At 49.8% G+C, this 18,144-nt stretch overlaps 1 protein-coding gene across 2 annotated transcripts; it reads left to right on the top strand.

The window, feature by feature from the left end:
- The first annotated feature begins 7,982 nt into the window (after positions 1-7,982).
- Positions 7,983-17,893, top strand: LOC123240090 (zinc finger protein 883-like). 2 transcript variants are annotated; one of them, XM_044667478.1, is made up of 6 exons: positions 7,983-8,073; positions 8,421-8,534; positions 12,204-13,303; positions 13,388-13,713; positions 13,799-13,993; positions 17,410-17,893. In XM_044667478.1, the coding sequence occupies exons 3-6, from the start codon at positions 12,290-12,292 to the stop codon at positions 17,441-17,443; spliced, it is 1,569 nt and encodes a 522-aa protein (XP_044523413.1). In that variant the 5' UTR covers positions 7,983-8,073; positions 8,421-8,534; positions 12,204-12,289; the 3' UTR covers positions 17,444-17,893. The 2 variants fall into 2 exon arrangements, with proteins under 2 accessions (XP_044523413.1, XP_044523412.1); XM_044667477.1 differs by having other exon boundaries at positions 12,204-13,993; positions 17,410-17,480.
- Positions 17,894-18,144: the final 251 nt, after the last annotated feature.

The raw sequence follows: 18,144 nt of genomic DNA, 5'->3' as shown, positions 1-18,144 counted from the left end.
GCATTGAAAGCCCTCTGTGATGGGGCGCCTTCCTGCCTGCCTTCCCATGAACTCCCTGGAATATCCTCTGCGTCCTCCCAGGTGCCTCAGACTTCATCCCTATGTCGAGGCCTTCCTCCGGGCCTCTCCTTATTTCTGCCCTGAAGCCTCCGTAGAGGCTGCTCTCATCCCTGCCTGCCACCTCACTGGAGACCCACCCCAGAGTAACTGTGGCTTCCCTCCTTCTCTCTTCCCATTTCCTGGGATTATGCCCAGACGTAGTCCATCCCCCGTAGGACGCAGGACGTAAGCGCTCCGAGGGCAGGCCCTTCCCTCCTGGTCTCTGACTGCCCTCTCCTGGCACGCTTGTTGGATGGCATTGAAAATGCTCCTCGGCCAGCCTCCGCAGGTCTCGGTGGCCCGTGCACTGGCTGGCAGTGGGCCAAGGAAGGGGAAAGGGAAGGGAGGTCGGGGCTGGCTTCCGAAGGGCCTTCAAGGCTCAGGCCAGGGGTCTCCTGGGACCACCCAGCCTGCTTCCTTCCTGGCCTGTCTGCCTCCAGCAGCCTTCCAGCCTCCGCCAGCGCGCCCGCCCGCAGCCTCCCCTGGCCGGGTTACGTGAGCGAGTCCGGAGGCCTTGGCAGCAGGCCCCTCGGGGTGGGGAGGGCGAGGGAAGCTGGAGGCCGCCCCAGGACCGCCTCTTGTGTTCCAGGAGCCGGTGACGTTCCAGGATGTGGCCGTGGACTTCACCCAGGACGAGTGGCGGCAGCTGGACCCTGCCCAGAGGGACCTGTACAGGGACGTGATGCTGGAGAACTACGGCAACCTGGTCTCCCTGGGTAAGGACGGCCGGCCACGCCGGCCACGGGCTTCCCGCCGGGACTCGGGGCGCTGCCTGTCGCGGGGAGCTTTCTCTGCGTGTCGTGGAGGGACTGTTAGGCTTCCCCTTTTACAAAGGAGGAAACTGAGGCCCAGAGAGAGCAGCTGCATTTTCCCAGGGCCCCACGGCCGGGGAAGGGCTCTGCCCGCTGCACTGCCTCGCTGGGGGGCCAGGGCCGGCCTGCTTCCGGTGCTCGTCCTCTCTCTTACCTCCCGTCTTAGACTCCGTCCTGGGGGTCGGCCCCAAGGCAGAAGAGCAGCAACGGACTGGCCCAGGGTCACCCTGCGAGGCAGGGTCTGAGGCCACATTGGAACCCAGGACCGCCCGTCCCTGGGCCCGGCTCTCCATCCACTCCTTTCCTTGTTCTCTTCTTGGGCTTTGTAGAGCTGGGGGTGGGACGCTTCCTCGTGCTTCTTCAGAGGCTGTCTCCTGGGGGGCTCCATGGAGGCTGGGTCCCTCCTGCCCTGGCCAAGCGCACTGAGTCTTGGGGAGGCCCCCTCGGAGCCTCTTCCCTGCAGACCGCAGCTTGGGCCCAGGAGCTCCGGGCAGCCCCCTCTCCCCAGCTCCAGGTCAGAGGGAGGCCGTGTGGCTGGCCCTGGCCACTGTGGGGAGCTCTCACTGCCCCCCGGCTCCCTCCAAAGGCGAGTCCCAGAATGTCCTAGAGGCCGCCCGTGCCTGTCCCTCCCTCCAACACGTCCAGGGAAGGCGGGCCGGCTTGGGAGGCCCCTTCTGTGGCGGGGCAGCTTCCGTCTTCCCTGGAATCAAACCTCTCTGGAGTTTCCCCCCAGCATTCCCAAATTTGCCCCCTGAAACTGGGGCCCAGCCGGCCAACCGCCACCAGGTTTGGTGTGTTTGTACTCCACAGTGAGTGAGTGAGTGTGCGTGTGTGTGTGTGTGTGAGTGTGTGAGTGTGTGTGTGCATGTGTGAGAGTGTGTGGGTGTGTATGTGAGTGTGTGGGTGTGTGTGAGTGTGGGTGAGTGTGCATGTGTGTGAGTGTGTGCGTGTGGGTGAGTGTGGGTGTGTGAGTAGGTGAGTGTGTAGGTGAGTGTGGGTGGGTGTGAGTGTGTGTGAGAGTGTGTGAGTGTGTGGGTGTGTATGTGAGTGTGTGGGTGTGTGAGTATGTGAGTGTGTGGGTGAGTGTGTGTGTGTGTGCATGTGTGTGAGTGTGTGCGTGTGGGTGAGTGTGGGTGGGTGTGAGTGTGTGTGAGAGTGGGTGAGTGGGTGAGTGGGTGAGAGTGTGTGGGTGTGTATGTGAGTGTGTGGGTGTGTATGTGAGTGTGTGGGTGTGTGAGTATGTGAGTGTGTGTGAGTGTGCGTGTGTGTGAGTGTGTGCGTGTGGGTGAGTGTGGGTGCGTGTGTGTGTGCGTGTGTGTGAGTGTGTGCGCACGTGTTCCTCGTCGCCGCCCCACTCCCTGCCCCGTCTTTACTGATCCTCATTCCTTCAGCGGATCTTCACTTACGGCCCATCTCGCCAGGCCCTCCTCCACCAGGCAGCCCTCCTCTGGCCTCTCCTCAGCTTCTCACGGTCCTCCCGGACGGCGGGCGCAGGGATGGCGTGAGGGAGGGCTTGGTCTCGCCTCCCGTCCCACAGGCCTCTCCCCGGGGGGTGGATCCATTCTCGCTCTCCGCCAGCCCAGCTAGGGTCAGGGTCAGGGCTCCGAGGCCTGGGAAGTGCAGGGAGCCCACGGGGCGGGCCTGCCTCCCCTCTGCACGCCCCCACGCTCTCCTCCGGCCTGGGGGGGGAGCCTTCCTGGGCTCCTCTGTTCCCTCCTGACGGCCAAGCACTGCCGAACGACTGAGTACTTTCAGCTCTCCCAACAGTCCTGTGAGATCTGGGTCAGGGCACGTATTTGTATCCCTGCTTTTCAGATGGGGAAACTGAGGCCTGGGCTGGTAAGTGGTTTCCCTAATAGTCCACGTCAGACCGGGCTTCCTTCTTCTCCTTCGTTGCCTGGGCCAGGGGTAAAGTTAGAACATGGCCACTGCGTCCACAGCCCTGCCCAGGCCAGCAAGGAATGAATGAATGAATGAATGAATGAATGAATGAATGAATGAATGAATGAATGAAGCATTTATGAATCACTCACTGTATGCAAGAAGAAAACTCAGAGAACAAGAAAGTCCTGGGCCTCCGGGCTCGCAGGCTAAGGGAGAAGAAGAAAAGGTCCCAGCGTCCTGGGGGGCAGGGAGTCCTGGTGACAGGCCCTGCAGGGGCGGGGGGCGGGCAGCACCTCCATGGGGGATGGCTGGGGGCACTGGGCTGGGCGGCCGGCAATGCCCAAGGCTCTGGGCCTCAGGACTTGGGCCCATCCCTAGCAGGGTGTCTTGCCTGGCACATGCTACCTTCTGTCTCCATTTCTTTTTTATCTTTAATCCCTTCTGTCTTAGAAGTGATACTGTGTATTGGCTCCGAGGCAGAAGAGAGATAAGGGCAAGACAGTGGGGGTGAAGTGACTTGCCCAGGGTCACCCAGCTGGGAAGTATCTGAGGCCAGATTTGAACCCAGGACCTCCCTTCTCTAGGCCTGGCTCTCCATCCGCTGAGCCCCCCTCTCCCTTTCAGGGTACTTTGCTGCTTCGGCAAGGCTGACCCTACCTCCTGCCGTGTGAGTGGCTGTTGGTGGGGCTGGTGGGCCCCTTCTCCAGAGGATGGCTGTGAGGGCTGGGGGTCTGGGGGTGCTGCCGCTCCCAGGGCTCTTCTGCTACTGTTGCTTTTGGGGGTGAAGGAGGTGGGCCCCTTCCTCATAATGATTTTCCTTTCGATGCTGGCTCTGGGGGCTGGAACGGAAGCAGTGCCAAGGGCTTGGATTATCTGATGGCCATTCTCGAGCCTCTTGGGTTAAGGGTTCTGGGCCAGGTGATGGGTTGGGGGGGTCATCCTGCATGACTCCTGCTGCCTCCTGCCGCCATCGGGGAGCCTTGGCTCCTCTCAGAGGAGGGCAGCTAACATGGGGAAGAGCCTTGAGTGGGTGGCAAAGGAGGGCGAGTGGAGGGAACTGGGCATGCTTAGCCTGGAGAAGAAAAAGGGGAGCAGGAGGGGCCACGAGAGCTGTGCTCCACTGCTCGAAGGCCTGTCGGGGGTCAGAGGAGGGCGGGGTGGGCTCTTTTTGGCCCCAGAGACCAGGAGCCGTGCTTGGAAGTGTCAGGCCAGGCAGGCTTAGCCCAGAGCAAAGCGATGGCCCTGAGACCTGGGGCGCCCTCCCCGGAGGTCTTTGTGCAGAGGCTGGCTGTGCTATATTGGGAATTCCTTTTGTGTTAGAGCTCAGGTCGGAGGGCAAATGAGGTTCCGTCCAACTCAAATCCCATAGTTGTGGATATACTGAGGATGCACTGATTACTCTTACAGACTTTTCCTGGCTTTTCTCTTCTATCATTTTTTAAACCCTTCCCTTCTGAGTTAGAATCAATACTGTGTATTAGTTCCAAGGCAGAAGAGTGGTGAGGGCTAAGCAATGGGGGTGAGATGACTTGCCCAGCGTTACACAGCTAGGAAGTGTCTGAGGCCAGATTTGAACTCAGAACCTCCCATCTCTATGCCTGGCCCTCAATCCAGTGAGGCCCCTAGCTGCCCCTTCCTCTCTATCATTAATAGATTAATCCCTTCCCCTCTGTTTCTGCCCACTAGGAAATGGGCCTTTTTCAGAGGAATAGATTTTTTTGATGTTGAAACCAGCCTTCCAAAAATGAACTCTGTTCCTTCTGCTCCCAATCCTCCTCCTCAGGGCAGAGAGATTAGAGGCATAGACCTAGAGCAGTGATGGTCAACCTTTTAGAGACGGAATGCCCAAACCGCAGCCTCACTCTGCATGTGAGCCACCCCCTTACCCCAGACAGGGGAGGGAGGAAGCGCTCCCATTGAGCTGCTGGGCAGAGGGAAGGGTCATCTGAGAAATGTCTTCAGGTGTGTGTGAGAAGGGAGAGGGAGCAGCCCCCGCCCGGCACGCATGCTATAGGTTTGCCAACACAGACCGAGGGAATGCTGAGCCTCGCCCAGACCCATAGAGATCTGTTTCTCATGAACGATGGATAAATGTATGGCTAGAGAATCCTAAAAGCAATCCTGAGAGAATCCTAAAGAAATAGGATAAAATCACCTACTAGCTTTTATGATCACACCTTTGGTCCCTCAGGGTCTCCTTTAAGGACAGTTTCATCTGTCTTTCCTTCAGGGCAGGTGGGAAATCAGCCCACCCATCGGTGACCTCTGGAACCAAAGGACTCAGGGAAGAGAGACCTTTAGTCTCCAAAATCGAACCCACTGTAGAAATAGGAACCTCCACCTTTTCTGAAGAATCTCAGGCTCTAATTCCCATCTTCTGGTCCTTCAAAAATAAGGCACCCTTTTCCCACTCCATTCTTGGGACCTTAAGAAACTTGGGCTTCTCATAGTAATAGGTGTTTGTTTGTTTTTTAAAATACAATTTCTGACAAAAAGCTGCCATGGCTATTCTGGGGAGAAGGGAAAGGAATTTCATTTGGGACAGGCCCTTGCCCAAGAGACTGAATGCCACTCAGTCCCACTTCCAGGAAAGGAGCTCCCATTTCTGTTTGCCATTGTCTCCCCCTTAGCCTGTCTGTGCTCTTACAGTTTCCACAGATACTTGAGATTCTTATGGTCTGGCTTCCCTGCCATGACCCCCTCTCTCACCTTACCCCGTGTGCTAATCCTTCCTGTTTGCGTGGCACTGGACCATTTCCTAGGATCTTCTTTCCCATTCTCTCATCTGCTCTCCCTAGGCATTTAGAAGAGGTATCGTTGGACCCTCCTGCCTCATGAGGCACTAGAAAACCCCAGCAAGTTTTATCTCTGGAATAGAATTGAGAGGCATCCTCTAGGCATCTTTTATACATTTACTATGTGCCAGGCACAGTGCTGAGCAATGGGAATATAAATACAAGCAGAAAGAAAGACAGGCCCTGCCCTCAGGGAGCTTATATTCTAATGGGGAAAGACACACAGGGGAAACTAAAAATGGAGAGGAGGGTGGGAAGGGAAGAGCTGAAGGTCCTTGGCCTCGTGGGCTTGGTAGAGAAAGTCCAGAGTCAGGAGTACAGCCTGGAGAGGAATGAAGATAAAGATGGAGCTCAGACTCAAGGGAAATGTTTCCTTTGCTGCTCTGCAGTCCAGGCCATAACAATAGCTGCCCATGAGAAATGACTCAAAGGTCATCAGGCCACCACCTCACCTCCTGGGGTTGCTTAATGGCCTTCCCAGTTCACAGCACACAAGAGACATCACTTGGCCTGGCCTGTTCCAAGTCCTGAACTCTGTACTGCTGTTCATCCTCTGTGGGACCCCTTTAACACTGAACAGTTCAGAGAAGGGGAAACTCCTGTGTGATCTCCCACACTATACTCCATGTCAGATTCCCTATATTGGGTTCTTCTGTCTGTGAATGCATTCTCATTAGGGTGGAGGACACGCCAAGGCTTTGGATCAAGGTTCTACCAGGTAAAACATTCCCACTCCTCCATACCGCTGATCAATGGACCACCAAACTTAGGTTATGACTGTTGGAGAAACTAAAGGACAAACATCAAGCTCCCTATTTTTGATGATGTTTTGAGATCGAGTCTCCCCATTTTACTCAGGCTGGAAGTTCAGTGGCCACTCCCAGGCCTGAGCATCATGGGAGCTTTTGATCTGCTTCATTTCTGACCTGGATGGGTTTGCCCTTACCATAGCTCTCAGGGGGCTTGCCATAGAGATGCCTAATATATGGAGATACCTGGTCAGCTTAGGCCACTGCAGCTCAGAACTTCCAGGCTTGAGAGAGCCTCCCTGGTAGATGGGATCAGAGGAGTGTGCCACCATGTAAGTCCCTCATTGAATCAGATTCCTTGTGAGGTGACATTAGGCAGACTTCACCTTCCCTGCTCCCTCAGCCATTGAACTTGGGCAACATTGCAAGAGGCAATGAAATAGTGGCACCCGAGTCACTCACTGCATATAGACATATACCTAAAGCCAGACCCCTCTGAACCAGAGGACATTATTCTCCCAAGGCAGGAGACCCAAGAGCTAGATCAGCCTGGCAAATACCCCCTAGGCTGAACTTCAGTAAACTCTGCCTCTTCTCAAGAAACCTGAGAAGAGGGAGAGGGAGAGTTACTCAGAATAAAGCCAGCCCAGTGAGATCTCGGGTCCTTAAGGTATGCTCCCATGTACTCTGCACACTTTTAGACAACTACAAGTGAGCCTTATAAGTCCCCAGCATCAGAATTTTGTCAGCCAAAACTTACCTCAGATCTCACCAAAAGTACTTCCCTTCATTGGTATCTGACCTTCATCTGCAATAAGACATCATTTTCAATGGACCAGCCGGTATGTACAAACCTTCTCTTCTGGACAAGTCTTCCAAGGAAGGAGAAAATATTTTCCTTTTTATAAATTATGGGACACACAGTTTGGCACAGATTAACTGCGGCATCAGTCCCATGGGTCCTCTTACTATTTACTTTGCAGATTTTTTCCCCTCTCATTTTTCATAATAAAGTGTCTGCAGGCCTGGTCTCTGACTGAGAATCTCTTAACTCCCCTGTCCCCATCCCTCCCTATTTCCCTATTGAGTTTGATGTGTTTCTACCCCAGACCCACTTACCGTGTGTCCAGCCCTCCTTTGTCCACTTCAGATAAGAGCGAGGTTCATCTGAAGCCCATTCCTCCCACTTCTTTCTCTGTTTCCACTTTTTCTTACATATCCCAATTATGAGAAGTAGCAAGTTCCACCCCTTTCTTTCTCCTTTCTACACTAGTGTATTCCTTTTACACTCCCTTCTATTTTTCTTCTTAAAACTCTCAAAACAGAACCAATCCACATCACACACACACACCCCCTCTGTTTTTCTGTTTCCACAATACCTTTTGAAGACATTAAGGTTCTCAAAGGACACTTGTTTCTTCTCCCCCTGTTGGAATGTTAGCACTTCATTCTACAATTCCTTCCAGCTACTCACATGCCTTTACCTTCTCAAGTTTCTTTGGCCTCGTGTCAATATTTTCCAGTTCCTCTTCAGCTCTGGTCTTTTTGAAGCTTGAATGGCCTCCATTCCATTAAAGGTTCATGTGTTTTTTTTCTCCTGGTAGGACATGCTCAGTAGAGCAGCTATTCTTAACCTCACTGCCCACGTCCTTGGGATCGAGCTTCTTAATTACATGATGTGCTTGCTACGAGAGACAAATCTACCCATCTTTTGGTAATCCCTGTTACTTTTTGGTAAGCTTGTTTTTCTGAAGATACCCCCAGCCCCAGTCAGGTCATAGTTTTCCTTCTCCCCAAGTACTAGGCTGAGGATTCTTGTAGAAGTTTTTTTCTTCCCCTGCTCCTCAGGCAGGATCATGAAGTGGAGACATCCCATAAGCACATCTAGGGGCACCTGGGCTCTTGGAGCTCAGCCATGCCCATGACAGGTCACATGCTCTGAATACCCAGAGAGATGAAGAAACCTTTTGAAGAACTCCTGTGTCCAACAAAAGCCCCCCACCCCACTTTAACAGGACTGATACAACTTTAGAGAAACAAGCTTACTGGCAAGTAATGGGGGTCTCTTTTCCCATGAGCAGGACTTGTGGTATCCGAACCTAATGTCATCTATCATTTGGAACAAAAGAAAGAGCCATGGCTACTGGATCTACAGGGAACTGACAAGACAAAGGTACTAAGAGACACCTGTCCAGGTGAGTGGAGATGAGCCAGGCGGCCAATTCTTGAAAGGCTAGCTGGTTAGGAGTGCCGTGTCCATCCGGGAGCTACCAGTTAATCTTCTCCCTCCTGTGACTCACTCCCTTCCCCACTCCCACCCCCCATGCCTGGAGATCGGTTCTGTTCTTGTCTGGGACAGAGTTCCTTCGGTTTCAATGTTTTCTTAAGAGGTCAGGGATGTCTAATGTTTGCTTGGCTTCTGGCCTCCTGAGTTCACCTCCTTCCTTTTGCTTTCCTGTCTGCTTCTTCGTTTCTGACGGCTAGCCCTCCCACCTCTGTATGCGTCTTGGCCCTCCTGGTCCTAACTTTGTTATATCCCCCACAGGACCTTGCTTCTCCTTCCATACTTGGAAACTCACAGTTTCATGGCTGGAGGTAGGCATTGCCTCCACTGGTCACAGCCCCTTCCTAGCTTGGCCAATAGCTTTCCAGGATGGCTGTGACTGAGAGACTCATGGTCACCCAGAGACCATGTTGAGGAGCCTCCTCAGCAGTGCCAAGGCTGGTCCCCCAGCAGAGCTTTCCCAGCACCACAGACCCTCCCAGAGGCTCAGGCTCCCCAGGACTTGGGCCATTCGGAAGCCACAAGGAGTCTGGCTCCAGAGGGGACCTCAAGTGGAGATGGGCAGCCAGGAGGGTAAAACCCAGCCTCCCTAGCCTCTTTTAAGTCTGGCCTCAACCCAACTTTCTGACCTTATCTCCATTCTCCCCCAGTGCAAGCCCTCCATCGATCTGCTTGCTGTGCCCCTAACATGTATCTTCTGGTCTTTTTGTGTCCTGGATTCTCTCTAGCCTTCTGGTCAGGAGTTCATATATCCCAGGTGGAGGACCCCTGCTGTAGTCATTCAGGGCCCAGAGAAGGAAATGTCCTCCTTTCTGCCTTATAGAACTCCTCTGGGAAAATCTCCCCATCTGCTTCAGGCACTTCAGTAAATTGGCTCATCCCAAGTGCCCATAGCCTTGACTGTCTGTAGGAAGCTTCTCCTGCCTGTCCCGGCTCCTGGGAGTCTCTGTCCTGCCCCCTCCACCCCAGTGACCTACTTTAACTGCTCGTATTTGTCTTTCTTTACTCTGTTCTCCCTGTATTTGCTCTAGTCATCTCTCCCCCAACCCCTGATTGGAACAGAAGCTCTTTGCTCCTGGGGATTGAGTCATTCATTGAGCTCATATCCCTGGAGCCTGGCACATGATACATACTTAATAAATGTTTGTTGACCGGTTGACATACATGTATACATATACATATGTGTGTATATATATACCAGTGAGTAGGCACTAACCAATCAACAAGTATTAAGTGCCTACTGTGTGCCAGGCTCTGTCGTGGGCCCTGGACTTACAAGGACTTGGACTTCTACACTCGAAGGCCTCAGAGCATGGCTACCGTCTCCTCTGATTTGGATCCACAGCCCTCTAAATTTTAGCTGCCAGTCTTGGGAGTGGCCATGTCCATAGCTGGTACCTGGCACCCAGGCTTGGGCACTGAGAGGGCCTCTCTGAGCTTAGCTGGCACGAGCCAACTCTGGGAACCAGAAAGTGGTGTTAGGAGAGACGTCCCAGGTCATCCAACCTAACCCCCATCTATTTTACCGATGAGAACATTGAGGCCGAGGGAGGAAAAGTGACATGCCCAAGGTGACAAAGGCAGTCAGTGGCAAAACTGAGATTCGGCCCCAGGTCCTCTAAGTCCAAATACAGCCCTGTTGAATTTTTGTGGCTCCAGAACCTTCTCTGCCTTCACACCTTCTTTAGTCCTTCACGAGCAAATCATCACACATGTAAAAATCAAGACACTGGAATACTCCATCCCCTCCTCACCCATCTTATCCTTCAGAACAAACCCAAGCACCATTAGAGCTTCGGTATGACATGAGCAAACTCACTCATTGCTCACATCTGGCCTGTTAGAGTAGGCAAAGAAGCATAGTGAATATGGCCTGATCTTTCCAAAATAAAAAAAGGATAGAAAAGGCCCTGCTGTGTGCTTGGTATCTGATAGAGGGGTGCAGAACTGGCAGAATGAGGGGGCTCGGGGAGCTGGACTTTACTATAAAGATATTTAGCATTTGAGGAGTTACATACAAACATATATATATATATATTTAAAACCCTTACCTTCTGTCTTACAACCAATACTAGGTATTAGTTCCAAAGATCACACAGTTAGGAAGTTCCTACGACCAGAATTGAAACCTGTGACCTCCAGTCTCCAGGCCTGGCTCTCTATCCACTGAGCCACCTAGCTGACCCAGGTGCATATATTTTTAAGAAGATAAAAAATGTATTAATTTGGTCTGTAAGTTTTTAAAAGCACCTCACCAGGCACAAAAATGATCACAGTCCTACCACATTCATTAGTTCCACTTACATTTCTTTTTGCTATTCTCTATTTTATTCCAAGAGAATAGTAATATTTTTATGTGTGTCTGCATAGGTGTCTGTGTGCATGCTGAAATTTCTCACTGGATACAGATTTCTGTGACATTTTAGACAAAAATGATTTCTTAAAATGCCCCTCTGCATCCACTGATTAATTTTCTGTGACCAGTCCTTATTTTCAATTTGGTACAGTCACCGTGTTGAATAATAAGCGGTTTATGGCCAAATGCTTATTTCAGATGTAGTTGCTGTGTGAAGGTTTATGAATCTGGCAATTTTATGAAAAGGTTTAGAGGAAGAAAAATTGTAATTCTGGCTAAAATAGCATTTCTGACCTCATTAAAAGATAAGAAGGAGATTAAACAAAGGGTATAGATCATTCCTAACTGAATAAAAAGTTCCTGAATAGCCAAGAGCCATACAAATTCCATTTGCCAAAAAGTTGAGGTGGAGAGGGGGGGGGAGTTGTGAGATGAAACATTCTGGCCTAATTTAAAGTTCTAGCTCACTACAGGTTAAAGGAAATCCCTCTTGCTCATTCATTGAAAATCTTGCCAAAATGTCTGGTTACCCTCTCATGTTCCAGTTTGGCTAGACAATAGAACGTGTAAAAGGAAGTAATCTTAAGTTGGGAAGCTCCAGGACCAGTCAGCTGACTGGAACAAGGAAATGCATGGAAACAAAAGAGCAGAGAGCAACCAGGTCAGCTCCCATGAGACATTCCTAACAAGAAGACCTAGAAATTGAGGAATCTCTGCCTTGGCCAGGAAGCCCTTTATGGAATGCCTGCTGGGTTAGGATAATAGTACCAGTGTATGGTCAGAGCATAATGGACAACAAAGTGAGAGGTCAGAATTAAGGTCAAAACCTAGCATTGATCCATATGTTCTTGGTCTGGCATTAGCCTATCTCTTTATTATCCCCTAACATTGCCTGGATGACCTTGGGTAAGTCACTGATCTTCCCTAGGTCTCAGTTTCCTCACTTGTGAAACGAAGGGGCTTCTGAGGTCCCTTCCAGCTCTTGGTCCCTGAGCCTATTAACTTTTCACACTCTCCTGCATAGTCCCTTTTCATGGTTTGAATTAACACTCCTTTCCCTTCTCTCTACTAATTGTCTTTATCCCACTTTTCCTATTCCCTAAAATGCAGGGCTGCCTTTGACATCTGTGAAAGATTTCTCCTAGCCAGTATTTTATGTTTTATTTCTGTTGTTTTCTCTAAGCACAGGGAAAAGAGAATGTTTCTCTTTTTCATTTCTTTCAGACCAGAGCACCCAAACTGAGAGCAGGGTAAAGTCATCTGCTTCAAAGAAAGGCACATCTAAAAAAAGGTCCCTTCAGGGGACAGTAATGGAAAAACCCACAAGGGATGGTCCCTTGAACTCTAAGCTGAGAGTAACCAGTCAGTGTGAAGATATGTTGAAGAGAAAAAAGAAAAGAAGCCAGGAGAAACTCTATGAATGTAATGAATGTAGAAAAGCCTTTAATTACTTCTCTGCCTTTATTCGACATCGGAGAAGTCACAGTGGAGAGAAGCCCTTCGAATGTGGTGCATGTGAAAAGACCTTCAGCCAGAACACATGCCTTACTGTACATCCGATAATCCACACTGGAGAGAAACCCTACGAATGTGGTGAATGTGGGAAGACCTTTAGTGATAGCTCAACCCGTATTCGGCATCAGATCATTCATAATATAGAGAAACCTTATAAATGTCACGAATGTGAGAAATCCTTCAGTTATTGCTCAGCCCTTATTCGGCACCTTCGGATTCACACTGGAGAGAAGCCCTATGAATGTAATGAATGTGGGAAAGCCTTCAGCCACAGCACGTGCCTTACCCAGCATCAGAGAACTCACACTGGAGAGAAGCCCTATGAATGTAATGAATGTGGGAAAGCCTTCAGCCAGAATTCATCCCTGTATTACCACCAGAGGACTCATACTGGAGAGAAACCCTATAAATGCAATGAATGTGGGAAGGCCTTCAGTTACCACGCATCCCTCACTCAACATAAGCAAACACATACTGGAGAAAAGCCCTATGAATGTAGTGAATGTGGGAAAACCTTCAGTCGAAGCACATATATTATTGAACATCAGAGAATTCATACTGGAGAGAAACCCTATGAATGTACGGAATGTGGGAAAGCCTTCAGATACTGCTCAGCTCTTACTCAACATCAGAAAATGCATACAGAAGAGAAACCCTATGAATGCCGAGAATGTGGAAAAGGCTTCCACTTCTACTCAGCTCTTATTCAGCATCGGAAAGCTCATACTGGAGAGAAACCTTATGAATGTACTGAATGTGGAAAAGCCTTTATCCGGAGTACCTGCCTTACCCAACACCAGAAACTTCACACTGAAGAAAAATCCCATGAAAACGGCGAATCGAGGAAAGTCTTTGGCCAAAGCTCATCCCTTCCTGAAAAGCAGAGAATTAAAACTGGAGGGAAATCCTATGAATGCAATGATTGTGGGAAAATCTTTAAGTATTTCTCAATCCTTGCTCAACATCAGAAAACTCATACTGGTGAAAAACCCTATGAGTGTAATGAATGTGGGAAGACCTTTAGCCGGAGCACATGCCTTACCAAACATAATAGAACCCATACAGGTGAGAAACCCTATTTATGCAGTGTATGTGGAAAAGCATTTAGTCAAAACTCATCTCTTACAGAACATCAGAGAATTCATACTGGAGAGAAACCCTATGAATGCAGTAAATGTGGGAAAGCCTTTAGCCGGAGTACATTCCTTACTCGTCATCAGCAAACTCATACTGGAGAGAAACCCTATGAGTGCAGTGAATGTGGGAAATCCTTCAGCCAAAGGTCATCTCTTTATTACCACCAGAGAACTCACACTGGAGAAAAACCATATGAGTGCTTTGAATGTGGGAAATCCTTCAGCCGCAGCACATTCCTTACTCAACATCAGAGAATTCATACTGGAGAGAAACCCTATGCATGTAGTGAATGCGGGAATACTTTCAGTAGGCGTGCAGCCCTCACCAAGCATCAAAAACTTCACACTGAAAAGTAATCCTAGGTACGTAATGAATATTTGTTTATTCAGACCCACTTTGGTAGATGTTCAAATGACAAATTGTCACAGGAGGGGAATTGAGTGATTTTTTTTAAAGGCTATTTGGACCCTGTGTTTCACTCTCCCCATAATGCATGTTAGTTATCTCCTGGTGGTTAGTGCTGGTCTCTATAGTATCAATCACAAAATTTTTAACTTCTTTCTCCCTACAGAGAGAAAGAGAGAGACAGAGAGAGACAGAGAGAGAACAAATCTCTGTTGAAACAATTAAGTAACATCTGTGTTGGAAGTTAAATATGAAATGAATCATTTATTTTCTACCCATCCCTTGCCTTTTTTCTTTTCTACTTAACTTGTCTAATCCCCAATCCCTAGGCGTGCATTTGATTTTAAAAGCACACCACACACACATGACCTGACAAAAGACTGAAAACTTCATTGCCTTTCAAACCCCCTCTATACTTCCCCTTTCGTAACTCTCCTCTTCTCTAGGCTTCAGAACATTCTTTTCTCACTCTCTTCTTTTTTGCTTTCCCAAATTTTTTGGAATAAGTTCTAAGAACAGGGGCACATGATCCCTTGACCCACTTTTACTCTCAATTCCCTTTTTTTCCTCGCTTTTTTTCCCCACATGTTTTTGCTTTGAAAGAGGATATGTCTCCCATATTTGCCAAGAAGCTAGAGAGTGAAAAAGTAGAGATCAAGAAAGAAAAATAGACATTTCCTCTTATTATTTGGCATGTAATTCTGTACATGGACAGATCATCAAAGTATTTTGTATGATTATGAGTAAGCTGCTTCTGCTAGGTTTCTGTGTGACCTTTGTAAGAAATTTGCAGGGATCCCCCTTGTCATGAGGCTGCCTAGACTCTCTGGAGCTGGGGTTTGGATGGAAATAGAGGAGTGTCTTATACTCGATGCTTGACTTCCTGTCCCCAATTCCAGGCTCCACCTGACATCCTGTGCTTAGGGTTCTGTTTTGTTTCCTAAACCCTCAATCCCCATTACATGAGTAACTCTTCATCCTAGTTCTGGATATCCCGCTGGCAGGAGATATCTGTACTGACTGCTCTAGCTGGCCAAAGAGATTTAAAATCGCAGCTACAATTCATGGCCGACTAGAGGAGAACTCAAGCAGAGAGTCACCTCTGTCTCCAGCTAAGGACTTCAAGGCTCCAGTGGAAAAGTTGATGGCACTGAGGACAAATGCATTTAGATGTGAGCCGACAGTAACCCTAGCAGCAGACTTGACCCAGAGCACTTCAACTTGAACTTGGCCAGCAAATGAAGTCAGTCAGTGCCTTGGAATGTCCTGGCTACTGTAGCGAAGGCCTGAATAAATGTGTTTCCATTCTCAAATGGGATGCTGCTAGAAAATAATGGAAAGTCGATGTGGCAGTAGAGACGAAAACTGCCTGCTCATGTGCTGAGACAGGGTTAATGGGGTGTCTAGCTGGGATCTACCAAGTGGAAGAGCAGGTCACCTAGAAAGGTGGTAGTACCTTCCCACCATCAGGGACACGAGGATGAGAACAAGATGACTGGAACTGGGATCTCTTGGCTCATGATAGAGGGAAAGGGGGAAATCTTTATGGGAGGGAGGTTAGGAAGAGTCTGCTGTCATCTCTTCAGGGCAATAGTATAGTGGCTCAGTTTGTGAAAGCATTCCGTGTGAGCAGGCCCTGCTGGGATCAGCTCCTCCCAGGACTAAAAGGACCTCCACAGTGAGGCTCGGGGCCAAACCCTGCCCCTTCATTGACCAGGCTGCAATTTAGCCACCTGATTGGAGGAAGGAAAAGTGACAAACCATAATATAGGTGAGCCGGGACAGGCTTTGACAGCTGATTGGATTTGGAGGGGAACGGAGTGAAGAGTCAAGGAGAATACTTAGGTCGTGAGCCTGAGGGGCGGAGAAGATGGGGATGCCCCAGACAACAACCTTCTCTTATCCATCTGGCTCCGTCCCTCACCCCTCATTCTCCAGCCCTACTTTTATCCCAGCTTCCATCTCATGACCCTTCCCTTATCCGTCCTTCTTCCTCCCATATAAAAAAATGGGATGGACCATGCCCCTTTGCTATGAGGAATGGTCTAGGGAAGTGATTCCCAAAGTGGGCGCCACCGCCCCCTGCTGGGTGCTGCAGCGATTCAGAGGGACGGTGATGGCCACACTTTTTTTGTATTCTATTCTGAGTTCAATAAATAGTTTCATAATTTCCAGGGGGCTAAGTAATATTTTTTCTGGAAAGGGGATGGTAGGCCAAAAAAGTTGGGGAACCACTGCTCTAGGGCCTAAGGCCCACTCTGCACAGTTCAGTTCAACACACATTGGGAAGAGGGAGGGGGCCCTGCACTAGGTGTAGAAAAGACTGGGGCAACCCCTGAAGGCAGGGCGCTTGGGTGCTAGTGGAATTTATGTATGGTGCTCCCTGGGTCTTCATGAAGGACTGTGCAGCAGAGCCCACTCTAGGAGCCCTCATTACCTGCCAGTGCCCACCTTGGGTAGAGGGTTTGGGGAATGGATTAAACTGGGCCAATGTGATTAGGTTAACTGTGGGATAACAGACTCAGTCCAGGTAAAGCCTGTCTTGAGTTAACAAATACAGACCACTATATATCAGGGATGGATGTTGGATTTCTTAACAAGGGAAGGTAAAAGGGAAGTTTGGATAATCCTAATCTAGCCAACTACCCAAAAAACCCCATATCGAAATATCTCTTCACAGAGATTTCTTCGGAGTGATTTTCCTACTCTGCTCCTCTCCTCACCATCTATAATCCCAACTCCTGTTCTTGGCTAAACTAACACTAAACCCTGCTTTGCTGATTTTTTTTCTTTTTTTTTCTTTTTAACCCTTGTACTTCGGTGTATTGTCTCATAGGTGGAAGATTGGTAAGGGTGGGCAATGGGGGTCAAGTGACTTGCCCAGGGTCACACAGCTGGGAAGTGTCTGAGGTCGGATTTGAACCCAGGACCTCCCGTCTCTAGGCCTGACTCTCAATCCACTGAGCCCCTTTGCTGATTTTAAGGAAAGGGTCTGTGTAAGCCTGACAGGGCCCAAATAAGGTCCAAGATCCAAAAGGATCCAGGCCTGGTCTCACAATCAGAGGCCAGATGGTTCAGGATCACCAGGAACTCAGCAGATATCAACTAGCCAGCAGGGAAGCAGGATAACAGAGCAGCAGGTAGGATGGGAAGATGAGGGAACAAGCAAGGGAAAATAGCCAGTCCCTCCAGGTCAGAACCGGAGGAAGGACACAGCTCCAGCCCCACCTGTCTCTTAGTAAGAGCTTAGCTCTCCCCTGCAGAATTCCAGAATCTCTTCCTCTGCTGCCCATGCCTCTGCCCTCTGCAAACTTACACGCTTTCCTCAACTTAACTTAACTTTTCCTTCTAACAGGTCTTTTGTATCTTTCAGGGTCTCTTGGCTAACCCGCACGGCCTTGGATTAAAAGTGTGACTGAAGCTGCTGGATTTCCTCTAATGAAGCCCATTTCTGAGATCCTTGGAGAGTTGAGCCCCTCCTGAGGAGACGATGTCCCCCAGACGAACTCCTAGCTGGAGAAACACTGGTTGACAGCTGACTCCCAAAGACCTGGCTCTGGCTGCCTCCCCCTTCACTCCCAACCCCAGCTAGCTCCTAAGAGTCAAAATACGGGTTGGTGTTTCTAGGACGAGGGGTTGTCCTAGAAGGCAAACGACTCTAAGAACTCTAGCTGGGGCATCCCTCCAGAGCCTCGTTTCCTGGCTGTCCAGCCAGGAACGGGGAGACCTGGGCGAAGTCCCAGCATCCAGAGCCCGTTTAGCAGGCGGTTTGACTCAGAAACTTGACAAGAGAAGTGAGAGGTGTGGATGGGTATGGGAGGCCATGAAGTAAACTTCACAGCCGGTGCTGGGGAGAGGAGCACCTCCCTGACCTCAGGCTATGGGGGGAGATGGGGAGGGAGGGAGAGAGGAAGGGGGGAGGACATGGGAGGGAAGAGAGAAAGGAAAGGGGGAGGGATTCCTCGCTCTCATTATACTTCTCCTTCCAAACATCTTTTCCATCCAGACCTCAGATAACGGTTTTCCACCTATCAGAGGAGGTCACCAAGGCTCATGCTATTATCCCCTTTTACGGCTAAGATAAAGGAGGCTGCTGAATTTCCCAAGG

The sequence above is a fragment of the Gracilinanus agilis genome, chromosome 3 (assembly GCF_016433145.1).
Source record: "Gracilinanus agilis isolate LMUSP501 chromosome 3, AgileGrace, whole genome shotgun sequence".
Taxonomy (NCBI): domain Eukaryota; kingdom Metazoa; phylum Chordata; class Mammalia; order Didelphimorphia; family Didelphidae; genus Gracilinanus; species Gracilinanus agilis.
The sequence above is the reverse complement of the archived record's forward strand: the minus strand, read 5'-3'. Positions and strand labels throughout refer to the sequence as shown.

Excerpts from the sequence above, each read along its gene's own strand:
- LOC123240090 (XM_044667477.1), top strand. The coding sequence starts at position 12,290 with ATGGAAAAACCCACAAGGGATGGTCCCTTGAACTCTAAGCTGAGAGTA.